General features: G+C 39.2%; 1 protein-coding gene across 3 annotated transcripts in view; it reads left to right on the top strand.

The window, feature by feature from the left end:
• FNDC3A (fibronectin type III domain containing 3A) overlaps positions 1–21,983 on the top strand; it is a 127,874-nt gene that overhangs the window by 36,656 nt on the left and 69,235 nt on the right. For all 3 annotated transcript variants that reach the window (XM_050895290.1, XM_050895298.1, XM_050895307.1), the window contains exon 3: positions 6,242–6,317. In XM_050895290.1, the coding sequence (XP_050751247.1) occupies positions 6,242–6,317 (76 nt within the window). The remainder of the gene's footprint in view (positions 1–6,241; positions 6,318–21,983) is intronic.

Below are 21,983 nucleotides of genomic sequence, written 5' to 3'. Positions count from 1 at the left end.
GTGCTCCAATGAAGAAATACCTTAACCTACATATTTGTCTGGCACAAGCAAAATGTTAGGCTGCTTATGAAAGTATTCTGTATCCATCAAGGCAAGGATTAGTAAGATATAAATCAGCTACATTTTGTATCGTTGCCATTCTGCTTTTAAAAGGCATTGCTGTGACCATGTTGGTGGAGCGAAATACCTCTAAGAATCTTATTTTGGCTTCTGCAGCCTCTGCTTCTTGCTGATAAAAGTTACTTCTAGACCTTTCTGGAGATAAGTGTTAACATTTGGCCTTAAGTTTTCCCTTGTTTTGGAGCAGCCCTCTGAGTCAAGGTGGCTGCAGCTCTGCCTTGCACAGATCTCCCTTCCACCTTTTGTTGTTTGTATTCGTAGTCTTACAGGTTTTTTTCTGATTCCAGCCACTTCTATCAAATTCATTTCTTCAGCGTTAGAAATAAGCTAAAGACTTGAAAAAACATTCAGCTTCTTTCCTGGTTCAGTCTGCAGAAACATCCTGTAGTTTCTCTTGCAGATAGTGAAGAGTTTACTGAATAAAAATAAGAAACATTAAGCATTCTCCTCTTTGAACGTTCATACTGCCTTTGATTCTTTAGATGCAAAATCAAAATACTTTCTCATCTTACACTGATGTAGTAAAGCTAAATCATATATGAGATCTTCAGATGAAATTATTGTTAAATTATCATATCTGTTGATGGTAGTATGTCCAAGTCAATGTTGCATGTCTCTGTAATATGTGATCATACTACTTGAGCTACAATAGAATTTTATTTTAATTTGGAATGCTTTCGGGAGAGAAATAGTATAAAATAGTTTTATATAGAATTGTTGTATTCTAAGAGTGTATTTATCATATAAGACCAGCCCAAATTGTGATTTAATGTGAAGAATAGATTTTCAAAGCTAATTAAGAGGGTGCCCCTTACCTAGTCCTTCAAAAAGGCAAAACGTTGTAACGCTTCTTCAGGCTACTGTTGGGAATTGTTTATATATTAGTAATATAAGTATGCTCAAGATTGCTCCTGGAGACTGAGGCTAAGTGTTGTGGAACAAGTCAGTTCTAGTAAACCATCTTTTCTTCCAGAAAGAGTGTCTGTGTGCAAACTGCCTGGTAAGAGTGGTCTCGGGAATAGTTCCCAGTATTGTCTGGGAGAAGATTGCTCGTTGGCATCAGCCCATGTTGTGCTCAGGACTACTATAACATAGCTCATCATTGCAGGTGACTATTCCGGCACCTGGGAATGTTCCCGAGCACTGCTTACTTTGCTAATACAGATGTGGGTTTAGGTACCAGTGATGTGGTCAAGGGGATGAAGCAGTTCTAGGAGAGATCAGAAACATTAGGACCCCTCAGTTTGCAGAAACTGGGGACAAGGAGGGGGAAATTGCCAAGGCTTAAAAAATATCGAAGGAGGTGTATGAAATTTACTCAGAACTGTTGCTCAGCAAATCCCATAGCACAGAAACTAGGGAACATTTAACTAGTAGGAGATGGTTTTAAAATGGCTAAAAAGTGAACTTCGGGAACTTGCTGCCATAGGAGGTTGTGGAGGCAATTCAAAGTGTAAGTGAACTCAAAGAGTTTAGGCAAACTCATCGACAGTAACAGAGATGGACTGCAGAAAGTGGCCTGGCTCGCTTGCTCTCCTTAAACAGCATCTCAGTTGATATATTAGAGACAAAGTACTGGGCTAGATGGACTGCTGACCTGGACTGCTGACCCAGACCATAAGGACATTTCTTATGTTCTTCTTTGGCTTGAGCAGCTGCCTGAGTTTAAACAGCAATTTCAGGAAAAACATACTGAGCTTTCTAATATATGGCATGATTCAGTTTTGTTAGGAAGCTGGTCTTTGCCAGTCTGGGCTATGTATCTTGAACTGACAGTGGATGGGCAGCAAAGTAAATGTTTTGAAATGAGGAAAAAAGTCAAGTATTCCATGCTAAGAAGGGTGTTTAATGAATACTATTCCTTTTTGCAAAGCCTTTCTATGTTTTTAGGATGGATTTTGCTTTTAATATTGCGCTAAGAAGAAACGTCTATAATCTATACCTATTTAATTAAACTATTACAAAGTTTAATATGTTGTTCATTTATCTGGATTTATCTTCTAAAATATCCTTTGTAGAATAAATAAAGTACTATTGAAAAGTATGAAATTTCACTGTTAAAACTCTGACAGTCTTTGGCAACTGATGCTTCAGGTATTTCAAACTTTAGCCATTGGGCTGGTCATTTTGTTTTATTTATGCAAGAACTGTTTTTAGCATAAGTCTGTAGCTGCACTTTTGTATTGTCAACTTGTATGCTAATCTCTGGAAGGAGATTCTGTACTGTTTTTCATCAGGAACTGTATTGAGGTCATGTGGATCACCATTAAGTAACTGTTTAAAGGAAACAATTTATAGTCCCAGTGGAAATGACACAAAACTAGTTGTTGACCTAATACTCCCATTTCTTAATAGCAATGCCTTAACATGTTTTGAACTTGAGACAAAAATATGTTGAGTCAAAAATGTGTTAGCATTGAGAAATTACACTTTTAAATTTTATTAGGTTCTGTTATAGTTGGTTGTGCTTTAAAAGTGCTTGTAGGATTCTAGAGCTTGTATCAAGGCCTCAGTGTCTTAAGTTCGCATTATTTTGTTAAGCTTGTAAAGTCGTTAATTAGTGTTTTGTTGATTTAGAAAGAAATGGCATTTGAAAAGTGGCTGTGTTAAAGGTGCCTCCCACTGAGACTGACACATCACAAATTAGTTTTTTCGGATTGTCGTGGTTATCTTAGAGGAGCAGGCAACGGAAATCTGGATAGAATAATGCATGTTAGCCTTTGGATAGCAGAGCTTTAGATGCTGTGAGTAAAGCAACAGGATTTGTCACAAAAAGATTGAGGCATAGGAAGAGAGGCCAAACCATCAGATTTTTCCAAAGCTTTTCACTTCAAGCCAACATGCATGTTTTGCCCAGAAGAGGAAGGAGATCAAGGTCTAGAATATTCAGTGTGAAAGACGAGGGCCTGATGTCAGGGTTCATGAAGCAGCATGCTGAACAATGAGATGTGCAAGCCTGCACAAAGCTACCTAGAATGAGATGAAAGAGCAATAAATACTAAGCAACCTGTGGATTTTATTTGCCTAACACATGATGCTATGAAAGATCCATGTTACCTTTTCCTTTAGAGAAATTTTCTTGCATCTTTGATTATGTGCAGCAGACTTTTATTAGATAAGAGGGAATCCCTGTGAATGGTTGTCTGTCTTTGGTAATATCTCTTCTGACCAGAAAGGTATCAGTCTCTTTCTCTGTGTGCATAGCTCTAATTTTTCTTACTGAAATTGCATCTACTGAGGTGGTGAGTAAGTGTCAAAAATGTCCTTCTCAAAGCAAGGATTACTCCATGGGGTTCAGCAGTGATAAGGCTGGTCCAGCAACCAATGCTGGTCATGTTGACGTATGTTACCCCAACACAAAGACTTTTGAAGCCAACAGTTCTTGAAGCTTCTGAAATTACTTCGGCCTTTATTCAGACTCTCTTTTGGCACACTTGGCAACAAATACAGCCTATCTTGGAACAGTTGTAAAATACAAATGCGAATGCACAACATAAAAGCAAAGGCTGAAAGTGGGAGTGAGTAAAATAAATACACAGTCAGGCATCAAGTAGACTAATAGTCCATTGACAAAAGGGCTCTATTTCCTGTTCCTGGGAACTGAATATCTAATTAAACTGCATTAAGTCGGTGAGTCTCCCCACCCTTTTGCGTGGAAGTCAGGTGTCCTCAGAGATGTGAAAATCTGATGACATCCTGAGTGTCAGAGTGGTGCTGGACTCCATCAGGAGACCTGTTGCCTCATGGCACAGCCACTGCTGAACAGTGCCCCCTCTCACTGTGTTACACCATGGCTGGCATGCTGAGCCTTTACCTTCTCACACTAGCTCTGAAATGAACAACAAAGATTCTCACACAGGAGAAACTGTTATAAAAGAAAATCAGGAGGCATAGGGCCCACTTGCTGCAGTTGGGCCAGTACGTGTATTCCCATGCTCAGATCCATTCTGCTAGCTGGAGCCTCCAGTTCAGATGTCCTGCAGCAGAGGCCTGGAGGAGGAAAACCAGCAGGTTCCCAAGGCAACATGATTACCCAGGTTACCAACCTTAGGCATTCACACAGGAAAAAATGGGAACAATGCAGGAATACCAGTCATCCCCCATTCCCTGTAACTTTAAAAGTACAAATCAAGGGAATTATACCAGCCATTGCCCTAAAACTTGAGGGCTTTGTAGCTTTTCTGCTTCTCATAGTTCATACAGTGGAGACCAAAAATATTGAGCTGAAAATTGTACAGATTGACATGTCAGCTGCAGCCAGAATGGCTCCTCCCAGGAGTTAGGGCATACTAAATCAGCCAAAAGACTTGGGCAGATGTGGTTATCCAACCCACACATAAAAGATGGAAAGACATTCTCATGTATGCCTGCAAAGCTTTTAGGTACTTTTATTCCAGTCTAAATTTCAAGCTAAATCTTTCAATTGGAGCAGAGAGGGGAAAGTAAATCAATAAACTATGTCTTGAAAAAGTTATGCCTGCTTGGGGAGTCTGAAAAGAAATTGTAAGAATTCATCCACTCATATTTCTCTCCTTCGTCACGTTCTGAAGGTGATAGCCAGTTGTTAAAATGCTACCTTCAAACACTTACAATAAACTCTGGCAGTACAATATTTTCTGAAGTCTGTAAGTCTTATTTGAAGTTCATGTCTAAAATCCTCTTGTTTCTAAGTTTAGATTATATTATGAACGCTAACTTTTACTGAATTTTATATTCAGACACACTTTACAAGATCTGGAAAATTTATTAGCGTGATAAAATGTAAATAATGATTTAGTTCATTGTTTTTTCTCAAAGAGCCTAAAGCATCTGGAGACATCTTTCTCCAGTAACAGCACTGTACCACATGAAACAACTTAAAGTAGTATTTTTAAAGTGCATGCTCAAAACTGGGCTAAATCAGTATTGAATCACATGGCTCAAGTTTGAAAATGTGAGTATCCATCATATCTCATCGAAGTTGCAGCTATGTTAGGGTAGAACTTGCCATCTTTTCATTAATTCATAATGTTTCTCTACCAGAGGGGGAGGAATTTATATTTCTGCCTTTTCCTCACCCTTTCCTTTCTCTCTTGTATTGCTAAAATGACTACCACTCAAGTTTCCTGTTTTCTTTTTTTTGTAAACAAGACCAATTTTATTTTCTTTTAGCAATTTAAGAGAGTAAATTTTTGGCCATAATGTTGAAGAGTTGTGTATATAAAGATTTATCTCTTTCTGATTCACACCAGGAGGGGGACATGCACTCTATTTAGACACGTGCAAGCGAGAATGAAGAAGGATGTGTCCAGAAAGGAAATTATGAAATGCACCTGCTCTTCTGGTTTTTTTCTTTGTTCATAATTTTAGCTAGGTTCTTCATGGTTACAAACCTTTTCTCTCACAGAAAGGCAGGTTTCAAATGAGAATACAGAAGTCTAAAATGGTAACAGGCTTCTGCTTTGGTACATGTCAGACTTCCCCTGTTTATTTTGGCTGATAAGTGTGCTTTGCTATCAATTCTGCATTGCATGAGTTTACAAAATGAGGATAAACAGCTTTCCACAAATAAAACTATACATAGTTTCATGCTGTGCATCTGGTGCACTTACTTTGTCATGACTTCTAATAATGTTTTATCATCAATGAGTGTACAAACATGCTTGGATCAAGTAAAGAAGGAAATGACACAATATTTCCCTTATGTTGAAAACTGTTTGCCAAGTGGTTATGATGAAAATTCAAACGCTGGGAATTCTAGGCTTCCTTCTGAAACTTTATGTAATGGTTTGATTAATGTTGAAGTTAACGCAATTTGTTGAAATAATTTAAGCTGTACAAATAGCTTTTTAGTTATACTAAGTAGTCAAGAAAATAAAATTTGTACAGGTACTGTTTTACTCAGTAGTTATTCTCTCCTTGGTTCTTTGGAAAATGTTTTTTTAAAAATATCTGTACTTGTTCTTGCTCTTACCTCTTTTTCTCTGAGGGATGAAGGCAGCAGGAAGTGTGAAGTGAAAAATAATGCATTTACTAACTAGAAAAAAAAGTTGTTTTTTTCCCAGTAAAACTTTTTTTTTGCACATACCAGACTTCTGTAACATTCCTGTGTAATGGTTGTAAACACTTTTTTATCTTTAAGGTTATTCTTGTGCAAGTTAATCCAGGGGAAGCATTTACAATAAGAAGAGAAGATGGACAGTTTCAGTGCATTACAGGTAAAGCTGATATATTTATTTTAATATTTCCTGAGTTTGCATCAGGATAAATAAAAGGCAATTTGTGGTGTTGAAAGTAAAAGACTGACAGAAATTATTTTAAATAGAAGAGCCACTTAAAGACCTAAAAGATTAGGTGCTAAGGATCATTGGATTTAGATTTTGCTACCATAAACAAAGTAGTTATATTAGATGAAATCAAATTTCTTGGGGCGAGAAAGGGGGGAACATTTTCAGTCTGCAAAGCAAACAAGGAAGTCCTGTCATAGCAACTTTTTGACTAACCTCGTTTATTACACAGACCTCAAATTAAAATCTACTGTTGTTAATTTGGTTTGCGTTTATTTTTTTATTCTTTGCTGTCATGTGGATGTTGTTTGCCCATCCCAACAGTAGCTGTCTGTTATCCCACTACTAGTTTTTCATTATCTCTAGGGGCCAAACTGTGTCCTTTCTGAGTTCTAGTAAGTGCAGCTTCACAATACAAATGCTTCATCTAAGTGTAGCATCCCTGTATGCAATGGTCAGTTTGGATGTTGTTTTCTATTCTAAATGAAAATAGCCATCAGTTCAGCCTATCTACAGCTGCAAGAAGTAAGCAGTCCAATATTGCTGCAGTTCAGAATACCACTTTACTGTGTTATAAGAGAGTATCCACAGATCCAACTATGGGGTCACTTTTCTTGCTTGTTACCTTTTGGGCCAATGAATCCTACCTTCTTTTTTTCTGGATGTTGGCCCAGCTTCAACAGATACCGTTCTGGGAAGTTGAAGCAAGTATTTTCCAGCTCCTTTCCCCCCTCTCTCCAGTCTGAGAAGAGACAAAAGGTCTGGTTTCCAGTGTCATAGGCAGGTCCTTTGGCTGCAAAATAACTGATTAAAAGGAGGCCTTGGATTGTAATTAAGTTTATATTAACAATTCTTAAAGTTTACATGTCCATTAGCACCATTTTTCAAAACTTTGTGCTGGTTGCATAGTATTGTTGCTGCCTCGGATCAGTGTTGCAGCTTACAGTTTTATAGGCCTTATTTGAAAGACAGCTGTGTAATAATTACCTCGCAATATCTGAGGGGGAACATAGTGATTTTTGTCTTCCAATTTAAGTTAAAGAACAGATAAGATGTGGTTTACTTCTGTTGCACAAAATATTGAGGAGAGTGGCATGCATTGCATTTTTGGTTTTAGTTTTAATTTATCAGATGGGCTTAGTGGGGAGGGGGGAATGAATTGACACTTTCCTTGCATGATGTGGCAGGTTGACTCTGGTTGGATGCCAGGTGCCCACCAAAGCCACTCTATCACTCCCCTCCTCAGCTGGACAGGGGAGAGAAAATATAATGAAAGGCTCATGGGTCGAGATAAGGGCAGGGAGATCACTCACCAATTACCATCATGGGCAAAACAGATTCGACTTGGGGGGGGGGGGGGGGGGGGGGAGGGTGTTAATTTAATTTCTTACTAGTCAAATCAGAGTAGGATAATGAGAAATAAAACCAAATCTTAAAAACTCCTTCCACCCCTCCCTTCTTCCCCGGCTTAACTTTACTCCCCATTTTCTCTACCTCCTCCCACACAGCAGTGCAGGAGGACGGGGAACGGGGGTTGCGGTCAGTTCATCACACATTGTGTCTGCTGCTCCTTCCTCCTCGGGGAGGACTCCTCACACTCTTCCCCTGCTCCAGCATGGGGTCCCTCCCACAGGAGACAGTCCTCCACAAACTTCTCCAACATGAGTCCTTCCCACGGGCTGCAGTTCTTCACGAACTGCTCCAGTGTGGGTCCCTTCCACAGGGTGCAGTCCTTCAGGAACAGACTGCTCCAGCGGGGGTCCCCCACAGGGTCACAAGCCCTGCCAGCAAACCTGCTCCAGTGTGGGCTCCTCTCTCCACGGGTCCACAGGTCCTGCCAGGAGCCTGCTCCAGCGCGGGCTTCCCCCAGGGTCACAGCCTCCTTTGGGCATCCACCTGCTCTGGCGTGGGGTCCTCCACGGGCTGCAGGCGGATACCTGCTCCACCATGGACCTCCATGGGCTGCAGGGGGACAGCCTGCCTCACCATGGTCTTCACCATGGGCTGCAGGGGAATCTCTGCTCCGGTGCCTGCAGCACCTCCTCCCCCTCCTTCTTCACTGACCTTGGTGTCTGCAGAGTTGTTCCTCTCACATATGCTCACTCCTCTCTCCGGCTGCAATTGCTGCTGCGCAGTTTTCCCCCCGCCCCCCCCTTCTTAAATATGTTATCCCAGAGGTGCTACCACCGTTGCTGATGGGCTCAGCCTTGGCCAGCGGCAGGTCTGTCTTGGAGCTGGCTGGCATTGGCTTTATCGGACATAGGGGAAGCTTCTAGCAGCTTCTCACAGAAGCCACCCCTGTAGCCCCCCCGCTACCAAAACCTTGCCACACAAACCCAATACACATGATCATCTTGAAAGCAGGATGTGTGTGATGAACTGCAAAAATATTGAGATCATATCTTTATAGATAGGTTCTAACCTTTCATGGTACAGCTTTTATCCTTGCCTGGCCCCTCTTGTTTTCTGAGTAGGCAGCTGACTATTACGATTTGATTTAGCTGCTGATTTCTGCATGCTTTAAATATGAAAGTGGGCATGAGCAGTTATTAGACAATTGTTCCTGGGTCTCACTAAGTGTAAGCTCAGGTATGGTCTTTACAACTTCCCTGAAAAGTGGCACTGGCATTCTAGGAACCTACATCCCAAATCAGTTCCACAACTTTTGCAAACCTCCTGTCATATAGACATTCTTCTTGTCCTTCCCCCTTCCAGGACATGAAAATACGGCTTATAGTTGGTAGTAAAACAGAGGGCATAGAGGTTTCTCGTATCTGTACATTCACTAATCTTAGAACAGAATCTTGAGTTGCACATGACCTTATGAATGTTGCTTTTCTGGTCTATTCTTGCCACTCCTGAGACATTTCTGTGTTTTATGAGTGCTGTGCCAATGGATCTTTCTACCTTTTGGCTTATTGGGTCTGTCTGGCTTAAAGAAGAAACTCCCTTAGTAATTGATGCTGTACCTTTTTCATTGTATGTATTGCAACTAATGAGGAATGTCTGCCTTCCTGTTTTCTGTGTATAGATTTGTATAAAGTGAACAATTTCAGATGGTGTACACTGTAGAAAGTAATTTGGTATTGGTGGTCCTTTTTGCTCTGCCACAACTTCTCAAACATAGTTTGCCCTTGACTTGGCTACAAAATGGATGACCAGTCTGCAAAATGGGTTACAGCCACAGGAGACTATTGAAATGAAAGAAAGAAAGCTCGCATCAGTTCCCTGTTCTTTTCTTCACTGTATGCACTCAGTTATTAGGTCAAATCAAAACTAAAGATGCGGAAATACATAATGAGTATGGTTTGGAGGAAACCTTATAAACGTGCAGAGACGCTTATTTTAAAAAAGGCACGAAGAAAGCAAAGATGGCTGAAATTCAGTGGAGATGCAATCAGTGGAAAGTTAATTTAGTCATTATAATGTTTCTTAATACTTTTTTCCAATCTCAGTTTTTCCTGTAAATATTTACCCATCTTTATACTCTTTTCTGACTGTATTGACTTAAACGTCTCTGCGAAGAATGCATACTCAGCTTTTTCTGTGATGTACTATGTAAAAAGAGGTAGTATGACATACGTTAAAAATGTATATCTGTATACTACTTTGCAAAACCACAGCACATTGCCCACAGAAAAATTGTAATTATGTACAACAAATACATTGCAATATGCAATTAATATGTTTTTGTCTTGTATCACACTCAGAATCCACCTGGAGGAAAAGCATTAGTACAAGCAAAGATTTTCCATTAAATGCACTTAATACTTTTACAGGCATTCCATTATCCCTTTCAAAATGAGGCTTGTAAAGCTTAAATGTATAATTCACGATACTTACGTATTTGTGATAGAATGGTAGGTGACCACCAAACAAATATCTCTTCGTTTCTGATGTTTGCTTTCTAGAATGAACTGGTTCTCAGAACTTCATTTACTTCATATTTTGTGGGATGTTCAATATTCTACAAATAACAAGGACTTCAGTTCAATGTTGAACATAGTACAATTTTTTTAAAGAACAGAAAATTTTCAAGTACTATTTTTCTAAGTCTGTATTCTAATTTATACTTAGCAAAATGGTGGCTAACAAATATGTTGTCTCTTTGGAGTAAAGTCTTACCAAAAGATACCCAAGGAAAAAGAGAAATAATTTGAGATTACAAAAGATAGTAAGAATTTGGAATGTTACACATTGACCAAAGATGAAAACGATAAAATGCAGATTCAGGTTCTTGCAAGGCAATTTGCATGGGTATATGTTTAAATTGAAATTATGTAAGTATAATACTAAAATGAAAGAATGGAAGTTGAGAGGTAGCGAGCTGCTTCTGGATGGATCCCCAATAGAAGTGCAAATACGCAGATACAATAGTTCGGGTGATTTGGTAAGTCACTGTTCCTTGGATAATTCTAGATCTCTCTTGTGTTTTATTACTGGTCAATTCACCTTGAGATTGCACTGTCTGCTGAAGCCAATGTGGGTTGTTTATGAATCTAACTATAATGTTAATTGTATTTTCTTGCATCGTATCCCTGCGTGTTGGAAACATTGAGATGCTGCATCAATCTTTATGCTGCTCTTGTCATAGTTTTTTATTTGTAAAGAGAACTATCCTTACTTCGGATATTCTATACATAGGGTAAAACTTCTCAACCTGAAAACAAGGAGAGTCAGTGTCTCTCCAGGAGAAAGGAGAGGTGTGAGTAAAGTGACTATTTTAGAGGTGTCCTTGAATCAATGAAGTAATGAAAACTTAAAGCACCAATTAATGGAGAAGCACACCATGCTTTTTCTGTGAGCTAAGCTTCTGAAGAAAATGCTGCATTTATACCCAGGTCTCTGTACTGACTTATCTGTTTGCTGGTATAACTCTCATAGATATTCTGTAAAGTTTTGACTGTTTTGGAACTATAAGTGAGAAGTGACTTCTTAATGCAGGCCTCTTCCATGGCAGTTAAGATTGGGTGAAAAGGCTCCTAAGATTATTTCCTGGTTTGAAATCTCTTAAAGTTGGCAAAAGAGCAGTGGTGATTAAGGGACCTTTCCTCCTTTGTGAATCCTATTCCTTTATTTTGGCGGAGTTTTGATGACTTAAAATAATTTGTGTATTTTATTCTTGGTGTCTTACTTTTATATTTCTGTAAAATAAGAAGTGTGGTTGCTTTTATATTTCTGTATTTAGCAATCTTGGATCTTAGTTGCTTTTCTGTTATACGTATTTTGACTTAAATACAGCTTCAGATGAGTGCTCCTGTGTGCCAATGGCCATTTTTTCTGATTTTATAAAATATTTTCTTTGGCTGCCTACCGGTTTGTCTGATAGCAATGACTTCTGCCCCCTCTTGACACAACTTCAATTTAAACCATTTGTCAGCCTCTTACTTTCCAAAGACACTATGCTTTTCTTGCTAGATAGATAGGAAGATATCTGTCTGTGTATCCATGTGTTAGACCAAAATGTTTATTTTCAGAAGAGTTCTTTTAAATTTATGAAACTGTTCTCACATATACTCAGACTTCTGTGGAAACTTTCCTTAAGCCAAAATTTTCTTCTGTTAAAGTGAAATAATCAGCTACATTACAGTGATTCAGAAAACCAGGTTTGAAATGTATGAATGGGCTCTCTTTGTAGAAGTGAATTACTGCAGATCACTCATTCATGAATTCTTCCTATTGCAAAATAAATACATGAAGATGACTCATCTTCAGCACATTTTATAACAGTCCCAAGTCACAGCTAAGGGCTATTAAATGTTACTTGACATAATAATAGAGACCATGTTCTATATGTCTTTGCAAAGGAAAATTGCCATTTTCATAATAACATAAGAAAATTTATGTAAATTAGAATGAGTCATAAATACTTCATGCTTTGAAATGAAATGAAGTATCAGTATTAAGGTTAGTCTCTGGGATAAAAGTTAAGCAATCTTAACCTCATTGTTTTCTCTTTAAGGAATAAAATACTTCTGAAAAGTGTTTTCAAGGAAGTCAAGAGAAAAAGATCACATCAATTCTGAGACTACAGTACCGAAACATAAACTTTAGTTCATTCTAAGATTAACTTCAGCTTTGCAACACCAAACCTGCCCATTACCCAGAATATTGTGTGAATAAAACTGTTATAGAATCATAGAATGGTATGAGTTGGAAGGGACCTTCAAACATCATCTAGTCCAATCCCATGCCATGGGCAGGGACATCTTTTACTAAATCAGGTTGCTCACAACCTCGCCCAGCCTGACCTTGAATATCTCCAGGGATGGGGTATCTACCACCTCTCTGGGCAACCTGTTCCAGTGTTTCACCACCCTCATTGTAAAAAATTTCTTCCTTATACCTAGTCTAAGTCTACCCTCTTTTAGTTTGAAACCATTGTCCGTGTGTCGTGGTTTAACCCCAGTCAGCAACTCAGCACCACGCAGCCATTTCCCCCTCCCCCTCCCAGTGGGGTGAGGAGGAGGAAAGGAAAGGAAAAAAAGTAAAACTCGTCGGTTGAGATAAGAACGGTTTAATAACTAAAGTAAAATATAATACTAACAATAGTAATAATGAAATATAATAGTAATGAAAAGGAATGCAACAAAAAAAAAAAGGAAGGGGGGGAAAGACAAAAAACCAGTGATGCACAATGCAATTGCTCACCACCCGCTGACCAATGCCCAGTTAGTTCCCGAGCCGCGATCCGCGCCTCCCGGCCAACTCCCCCCTGTTTATATACTGGGCATGACGTTCCATGGTATGGAATACCCCTTTGGCTAGTTCGGGTCAGCTGTCCCGGCTCTGCTCCCTCCCAGCTTCTTGCACACCTGCTTGCTGGCAGAGCATGGAAAACGGAAAAGTCCTTGGCTTAAGATAAGTGCTACTTAGCAACAACTAAAACATCAGAGTGTTATCAACATCATTCTCACACTAAATCCAAAACACAGCACTGTACCAGCTACTAAGAAGAGAGTTAACTCTGTCCCAGCCAAAACCAGGACACCCTGTCACAACAGGCTCTACTAAAGTCTGTCCCCATCTTTCTTATAAGCCCCCTTTAAGTACTGAAAGGCTGCAATAAGGTCTTCCTGGAGCCTTCTCTTCTCCAGGCTGAACAACCCCAACTCTCTCAGCCTTTCTTCATAGGAGAGGTGTTCCAGTCCTCTGATCATTTTTGTGGCCCTCCTCTGGACCCGCTCCAACAGCTCCATGTCTTTCCTGTACTGAGGACTCCAGAGCTGGATGCAGTACTCCAGGTGGGGTCTCACGAGAGTGGAGTAGAGGGGCAGAATCACCTCCCTCACCTTGCTGGCCACACTTCTTTTGATGCAAGCCAGGATACAGTTGGCTTTCTGGGCTGTGAGCACACATTGCCAGCTCGTGTCTAATTTTTCATCCACCAGTACCCCCAAGTCCTCTGCAGGGCTGCTCTCAATCTATTATCTGCTGTTATCTGCTGCCAGGTCTCATGTGGGTTTGGTTGTTTTCAGATAGCGTTAGAGCAACCAAGCTGAACATTTTAAAATCCAAATGTAACTGCTATTTAAGTATATTTGAACCAAAAAGAACCCTAACTTTATTTTGTTCTCAGTATCACCTGGTGCTTTGGTGTTGAGTTTTATTTAAAACTAAGTTATTAATATTGGAGGTGGTTAAAGACCAGTCATAAATTCTGTACAAGCTGTCGCAAACCCCTCAGAAGGGACTTTGCTAGTTGCTAATGGTCATTGGAAGATGCTGCTTTCACAAGAAGACCACAGCTTATTATCAAATCCTAAACCCACTGTGTTAAGTGGAGGAGGTGTGCACTGTAATTCTGTGGTGATTTTAGACTGTACTAGGATACGTGGCACTGCAGTAGTGATCCCATATATTGGCTTTAAGGGTGACATCACCTCTAGAAATACTGTATCTTGTTTGTTAAATTACTCGGTATCCACCTTAGCACTGGGCAAAGTTTAGAAATAAAAAAATATTTGTATTCTGTAGTAATGGAACAAACTAACAAAACCAATAAAACACTGTTAACAAGAATTCTCTTCTTGAGGATCTCTAGTCTTCTAGGTAGCTTAAGAGCCTGGATAATGAACCCTTACAAGTAAACCCAGATGTGTATTACAAAGTTTTTAGTGCTCTAGTTTTCCTCCTCCCATTAAGAACAGCTTACTGGAGCTACCCAGGGAAGCTGCTCTGGGTGATCTTTTCTTTCTGTAGCCCAAGAAGAAAATAATTCTTCATCCTTGTTTCCATTTACCTGGTTCTCATTTCTAAATACTGAAATGTTACATGATGACGTGTAAGTTTATTTGCTTTCCTTTTCGTCTTCAAAGATGCTTTACAGCTTTTCTCCACTGTAGCCTTCTGAAGACACAGATAGAATGTTTTATATGTCAGTTCATTTAAAAAAAACTAAAAAAAACCCACCCCCCACTCTAAATGGTAAATCACTTCAGTTGTCTTTATCCATTCCTTCTGTGTGAGTGCTGTAGAAGACTAAACATGATATGCAAGGCCGAAACTGGATATGAATACTTAGATTAACATCCTCTTCTATAAATTAATTTTAGGATCTCCGTCGGAAGTATTTAGAGGGCCTTCATAAAAGGTATTAAGGAGAGCTAAGACAAGTCAACTGGAAGTATGAGGTCACAGTAAGCTACAGTGACTTAAAGCCACTTAACTCTTGGTTGAGGATGTCCATGTAGAGTTTCAGAGCTGAGTCTAGGAGTAGCTTAACTTTAAAGCAGCTCTGTTTGGAAATGACCTTCAATATACACATTTTAGAAATTGTTTTATAGATGTTTGTATTTCCAGGTACCTACAGTCAAGCTAACAATAAGAACATTGGTATTGGTCAGCTATGCAGGAGTATGACTGCAGAAGAGACTTGATTCTCTTCTGTGTTGCAACAAGATGATGAGGAGAGAAAGAGGCCATGAAGTGTGGTTGTAGCAGCTCGATTTGGAGCTATCTCATTCTGAAATAATTGTAAGTAGGAGCTGCTCTTTTTATAGCTTAGAGTGATAAACAGAGTGCATGAATGCCCTTGCAAATTTTGTCGAACACCCTTCTGCCTTTTACAGGTAGGTTAGCATAAAAGTTGGATGGAGATATGGCAAATGCCCTTCTGATAAGGTAAAGAAATGATGGATTTAAGCCTTCACTGTAGTGCATGTAGAATGCTCATGTATTGGCTTTGACACATAGGAGAAAACTAGTCCATAATTTAAGTAGTATTGGCAGGGAAAACTTGCCTGTAAGCCCTGCTGCTGCAGCTTTTCTAGTGCTACTGCTAGTACTGTGCTGAATTAAAGTTAGCTCAGGTTACATCTACTTGATTCTGTAGTCCATTTTGCAATAGGGCACAGGCAGTCTTCGCTCTCTTCAGGACCATCTCTCAAATTTGTTTTACTAACTCAACAAAACTTGCAAAGTAGTGCAAAACAAGGTCATTCCCCTGACCAGAATTAACCATAGCAATCCAGAAGTCTGTTGTTTAGATCCAGCTCTTTCTGCTCTGAGAGCGGCCATGAGAATTAGCCTCGTAACGGAGCTCCCTCAGCCTTCTCTGGGAACTGCCTGACCTTCTCCTCTGTTAAGTCTGATAACTGACCAGGTCTTGGTGGTCTCAGTCTCCTCCAGCCCTTAAAGAGGCAGTCAGGGATGATACAAGAAGCTGTTGCTGGAAAAGCTTACTTTATCATGCTGCTTTTCTGCCAGAGCAGCTCGCATTACTGTTGTGCCCACTTTGTTAGGATTATAAATACCAGATTTCTAAAACATGCTATTCCCAGAATAAACTAAACTTGGCAAAAGTTTTATTAAAAAGCAAACTAGACCTGTTTTATCAGCAAATTTTGCAGCAGCAAATTAAAAAAACAGATTAAAAGGGAAATGCATTAATTCAGATCTCTCACAATATTGGTTGTAGTGTGTTTTAGGGAAAACTTAATTTTTCTGTCATTGATTTGTTTAAAATGTGTTAAATAGATCTAATATCTTTATATGGACAAAACATGTCTATAACATTTTTGCATTGGTTATTTTCTCATTATTTGATATTTTTCTAACTTTTATTCTATCTTGAATTATTTTAAACATTTTGAGATGTGAATGAGTTCATAACTTACTATATTCATTATAAGGTGTTCAGTCAGGTTATCCTTTTCCTGTCTTATTTTCCTGTATATATTCTGATCAGTTAATCTTGCCTTGTATCTTCTCTAACCTCCTCCTTTATTCCCTCTTTTCACTACACTGTAAGCTCCACACTGCAAACCCAGCCTGACTATAGGAAGGTTCTGGAGACATTTGTTTGAAATATCAGTGCTTCAGCTGCATACTGAAGACATCTAATTTTAGGTGTCTAAATGTGTGTTTCTATATGTGGCCTTGGATCTAAGCTCCCATTATAACTAGTGAAGATTTAGTCACTAGCTATAGTACAGTCAGTGTGTTTCAGCTGACATCAGTTTGCACTGAATAGCTCTCCAGGCTCCACTGTCTGTACTGACTAGATCTCTGCTTGCTATAATGGGAGTTTAAAGTCCTAACTTGCATGCAGACACACAATTTTAGATACCTAAATGAGATGTCTCCATTCTGGAGCTAAAGCCTGGCTATTATAAGCTGAAATAAGTAAGGCTACATCCTGAAAACATCTTATTTGAGTGCGTTGTTTCACAGTTGTACCCACAGTAAATGTCTTTGTCCTCAAGCATTTGAACTCTTTGAACTCATCCATTTCCATGAGCATCTAACATCTCATATTTTACAGGGAAGATGCCAGTACTTGAAGGTGCATGTTGGGAATGGAGTTACTGCCCTAAGTTGCAGCTAGAGAAGGCCCCTAACACTTGGTTTCCATGACTCTAGTCAGTCATGTCTGTCCCACAAGGCTGTGAAGTATTAACTAAAATCGATGAGATTCAGGTGCTGCTGTGGGCTGAGTCTGGAATCAGTTGGATGAGTCTTGTATGAAGCATGTTAAGCTTGACAGGTCTGCATCTGGCAATATTATAATAGTCCCCTGGCATCGCAGTCAGTTCATCTGTTTTCTTCCCTGACTATGCTGTTGATGGGAAAGAAATAGCCCTGTACTACTTGCTTCATGGGGGAAGAACGGGAAAATTTATATATGATCTCTTCTTGGTTTCTAATGTAAGTAGAAAGTTTGTCTAATGTAAGTAGTTAGCAGTTTGAACTAAATCAAAGATCAGAGATGCAGGCAAAGGAGTCTGAAAAAGATTTTACTTAGTATTTTCATTTAATATCCTAACATTTAGAGTAACTTATGCTGATAGCATTTTCTTTACCTTAATTTGATGCAATTTGGTTGATTGAAATAATAAAGTTTCATGAAGATTGCTAACTTACTAAATGGAGAAAGAAGTTTCTCAATTTCATTATCTGATTAATTCTTTAAAAACAAATGGTGCTTTTATTTTATAGAAACTCAAAATTAATGTTTTTAAGTTGACTTTTTACTGGGTTTCATAAAAATGGAAAGGCTAGAACTTTGTGCATCAAGGACTTGTTAAATCCTGTTTCACCACATGTACAGTATGAATACAGGCTGGTGTGTCATCTCTTGGAATATGCTACAGATTGTTAGATGAGACACCAGGAAATTTCTTTATAGTTCCACCCTGTGAGATTCAAGGTGTATTGCTACATCCTTGATGTATAGCTGTAGCTGTGAAAGTATTCAGACTTCTATCAAAGAATTACTGTTAATGAAGAACTAGCTTTGAATTAATTTTGATTTACGCTTGTTCTATTTGTACTCCAAAAAGTAGTCGTGGCTGCCTTATCTTGTGGACCACTGTCAGGCACGTGCTAGTTGTGAAGGGTGGCAGACAGACTGGGAAGGAAACCAAAGTCTTTGTGGCGGTGGAGCAGCTCTCCCAGCCATTATTTTTCCAGAGTTCCTCAAGACAGAGCAAGCTCCCCACGCATACCCAGGCTGCCACAGCCACGCCAGCAGCTTACAGGGCCTGACATTGCTTTGCCTCCATGCTTTCTCCTTCAATGCTAAAAGTCATTGTGTAGACAGAGGGCCAAGGTAGCAACAGAAGGAGACCAGGAGGTTAGTCTCCCTTTCCTCCATTTTCACCTGTGCAAGGCTACTGTGTTGTCTGCGTGGGTCCAGGTACGCTTCTCTTGCCAGAATGTAATGTCTAACTGAATGGTGCAACTTTGAATCCAGGGATTTTTTTATTCTGTTCTTAGTTTTGCTTTTTTTCCCTAATGGATGAATCAGCGGCACATGGCTTGATAGATATGGCTGTGCATGTGTTATTAATAGTAAATAATTATAGTTGTCTTTTTTTGACTGTCTGTTAAACAACTGAGGTTTTGTCAGGTTGCATGACTTAAATGATCGTGACACTCCTCAACTTCATTAAAATCATGGTAATATAACTCTGCTTCCCCTTCCTCCTTTTGCAGACATGCAGCAATCTGTTTTATATCTAAAGCAGTTTATTATCCAAATGAGGGAAAGGAAGAAGAGAAGGATAACAAGGTCATTACAAACATATAGCCTAGCTGTGCACAAATATAAACAGCTACTGTGTAATGTGAGTTAAAGACCAATTACAAGCATGTAAGTTCAGCCACTTAAAGCCATTAAGAAACAGTGTAATTACATGGGGTTTCAAACAAAGTTGGAAGGGCCAAATTCTCTGGTAGTAAATAGAGCTATCCACTGTGCTGTTCTTGTTTTCTTTTTGCCAAAGAGAAGCTCTTTCTCACACTGCAAAGAGCTTTCCAGAAAATGCAGTTGTCTGGCGCAGGTGCCCTAGGACACCATCCAAAGAGCCTCAGATTTTTTGAAGTGACTGCACAGCACCCAATAACTTGTAGATGAGTCTCAAGTTAATGGTATTAGAGCTGCTAGAGAAGCTGACTATACCTTCTTTCTCTTTTGATTAATTAGCTGTTCTGTTAGCATATGGTTTATCTCTTGTGCCTGTTCTCAATTTGTTTTTCCAGTAGCCCATTCTCCAGCAGTTGCACTTATCCTTTCCCTTGGGTGCTCTACATACGGGCCATATTCATAAATACCATGTATATTATGTTTCCCTTGGATGATCTTGACAGTTGTATTCATAGGTAGAATGGATGTGCCTTCCAAGGCAACCGAAGAAAGAGCTGCAGTAAGAACTATGAATGCCAATCCAATAGTCTATATTATTGCTTCATTAATAATTCTTAACAGGAGTTAATATGGAATTGTAGTTTCAATAAGATGTGAATAAGTTACTGTGAGTAGGATAGTGAGTATTCCTCGTGATGACCTCTTCGTAACGAAGTATTGCAACAACCCTAGAAAAATCCTATGAAATATGGATAGGTCATTTAAAGTAGGACTGTGCTGAACAAAGACCACAACAGGACCATGGGCTGAGACAAAGTCCCAAAGTAGGAAAAGCCCTACTCGTAAAACACAGCTTTAGCAAGCCAGTTCCAAAAACTAAGCAAACCAAACTACTAAAGCAGGTGGAAACAATCAAATTCCCAGGAAGAGGGCAGGGAAAGAACTGTTAGGTCCAGGAGCTGTGACTTAATGATACTGCACCCTTCTCTTCTAAGAATCAGAATGAAAGTTGAAGGAGAAAGATGTGTCTGTAGAGAGTTGTCAGCCTTTCTTTTCTTCTCTGTTTTTCCCGCAAGTTGTGTTTAAGATAGTCTCTTGAAAGACAGCATTTAAGTGCTACTGTGTTACATCCTCAGCTGCTTTAGCCTTGAAGAGGTTGTGCTCTGAAAGGCACCACTCTCTTGACAGAGTTAGCTCTTATGGTTTATGCAGCCAAAAGACATCTCAGTAAAACTCTTAAGTAGCAGGTAGATTTAGAAAATTATATGAAACATACTTAAGTTTGCATTTATTCTTACTTTTTGTTATGCTTTCCATATATTTTGTTTCTCATTTTGTGATCAAGCACAGAATTGTTTTGTTCGATTTAAGAAAAAACAGTAAGTTTAAGCTTACCTAGCTTTTAAATTCAGTTAAATCTGAAATCTTACCTGACTTTTTACTCTTAATTTTCAAAAGATAGTACATACAAATAACGCTGTCTTGCAGGCAGATCCTTGGAGTGCCTAAAGCCCAAGATGAGTTTGGGAATTTGAGAAGCTAAACTTTTTTTTTTTTCCTTAAAGAGAATTTTTTTTCTGAATTGGGTAGTAAGGGGTCAAAAGCAGAGTGACTACCTCTGATTTAGTGTGACACTACTGGCAGTGCAATTTTCGGGAGCATCTGCTGACTTAAGCAATGCATCAATAAGTGAAAATATTTAGTAAGTTACCAGGGCAGTCTGAGCAACTGGAACCAGTTAAAGTTCTTCCAGCATGAATGAGTTTTAAAAAATCACCTGCTGAGAGAGCTGAAAAATAAAAGTGAATATCAACAGATGCTGAACAGAGATGCAGAGGACTGGCTAGTGTGAGCCTAACTTCCACTCATTTCCCCAACTTGTACTGCAAATGGGTGCAAGAGGACTGGCAAGCATGAGGTTTTGAGATTGATTGTTGACAGTTTGATCACTTTTTACTGTGGACTTCTGGCCCATGAGTGTTAGAACAGTGCTTTTCTACCCAGGCTGTAAATCTGACGTAATGTGTATGTAGCCTTTTCAAGAAAATATTTGTAAAAGATGTGGTTTTATGCTTACCACACCCTTCTAATTCTTACCCAAAGAAAGATTATATAAAAATGAGGAAAATGTACCTTGGAAATACCCTATCTTTTCTCTTAATTGCAGCTATATACACTCTCAAGTTTCCTTGCAATCCTTTCCAGCAAAGATATGACACGTACTAGACTAGGAATCTTATTCATATGCCCACACAGCTTTATCTGTAGGTTGTTTCCCTAGTTCATCCTCTGACAGGTCTTTAAAATACCATCCAGAGTACTGATTTGCCCATAATAGCCTTCCAACTGTCCATTATATTCATAGAATTTCAGTGTGTTGTCCTTTTTTTTTCAATTGCTGAGCCTCGTCCTCTCATCTGAAAAACAGATCCCTTATTTTTGATGGGAAAGAATCTAGTCTCATCTGGCTGACAGTAGTTAAATAGAAGGGTGGTGGGTTTGGGGTTCTTTTCAGAAGCACGTAAATGTATGTTGCTGGATCATCTTGTTGTATGGTGGCATTGTGCTGCTGTGTCTGGACAAGTAGTACATTGGCAGGTAAACATTTCTATGCAGCTTCAGAGAGCTGAACAGGAGGTCTAAACTGCCTGGGAACATGCCACGTAGAAAAAGAGGCTGAATGTCAGGTAACGTTATTTCTATATAGGATATAGCTTTGGGGGATATGAAGGCCAGTGGGAAGTAAATAGAAGGACTAGAGAATGCAGGTGTAAAGAATTGCAGGTACGTAGTGGAGTCTTGAGGCCAGATACCTGCATGTTGCCTGTCTCCATGCTGCAAAATTCAAAGCATAGTACAGAATGTCTTTTGATCTCTATCTCTGAAGAGCTTCAGCAGAGTCAATATAACTTTACTCTTTTTTTTTTTTTTTTGTTAAGGTTCTAAATTGTGGATGGAAATAGGAAAGGATTGAATGCTAAAGCATGATGCACAGCTAGCCTAGAATG

The sequence above is a fragment of the Gymnogyps californianus genome, chromosome 1 (genome assembly GCF_018139145.2).
Source record: "Gymnogyps californianus isolate 813 chromosome 1, ASM1813914v2, whole genome shotgun sequence".
In the NCBI taxonomy this organism is placed as follows: domain Eukaryota; kingdom Metazoa; phylum Chordata; class Aves; order Accipitriformes; family Cathartidae; genus Gymnogyps; species Gymnogyps californianus.
The sequence above is the reverse complement of the archived record's forward strand: the minus strand, read 5'-3'. Positions and strand labels throughout refer to the sequence as shown.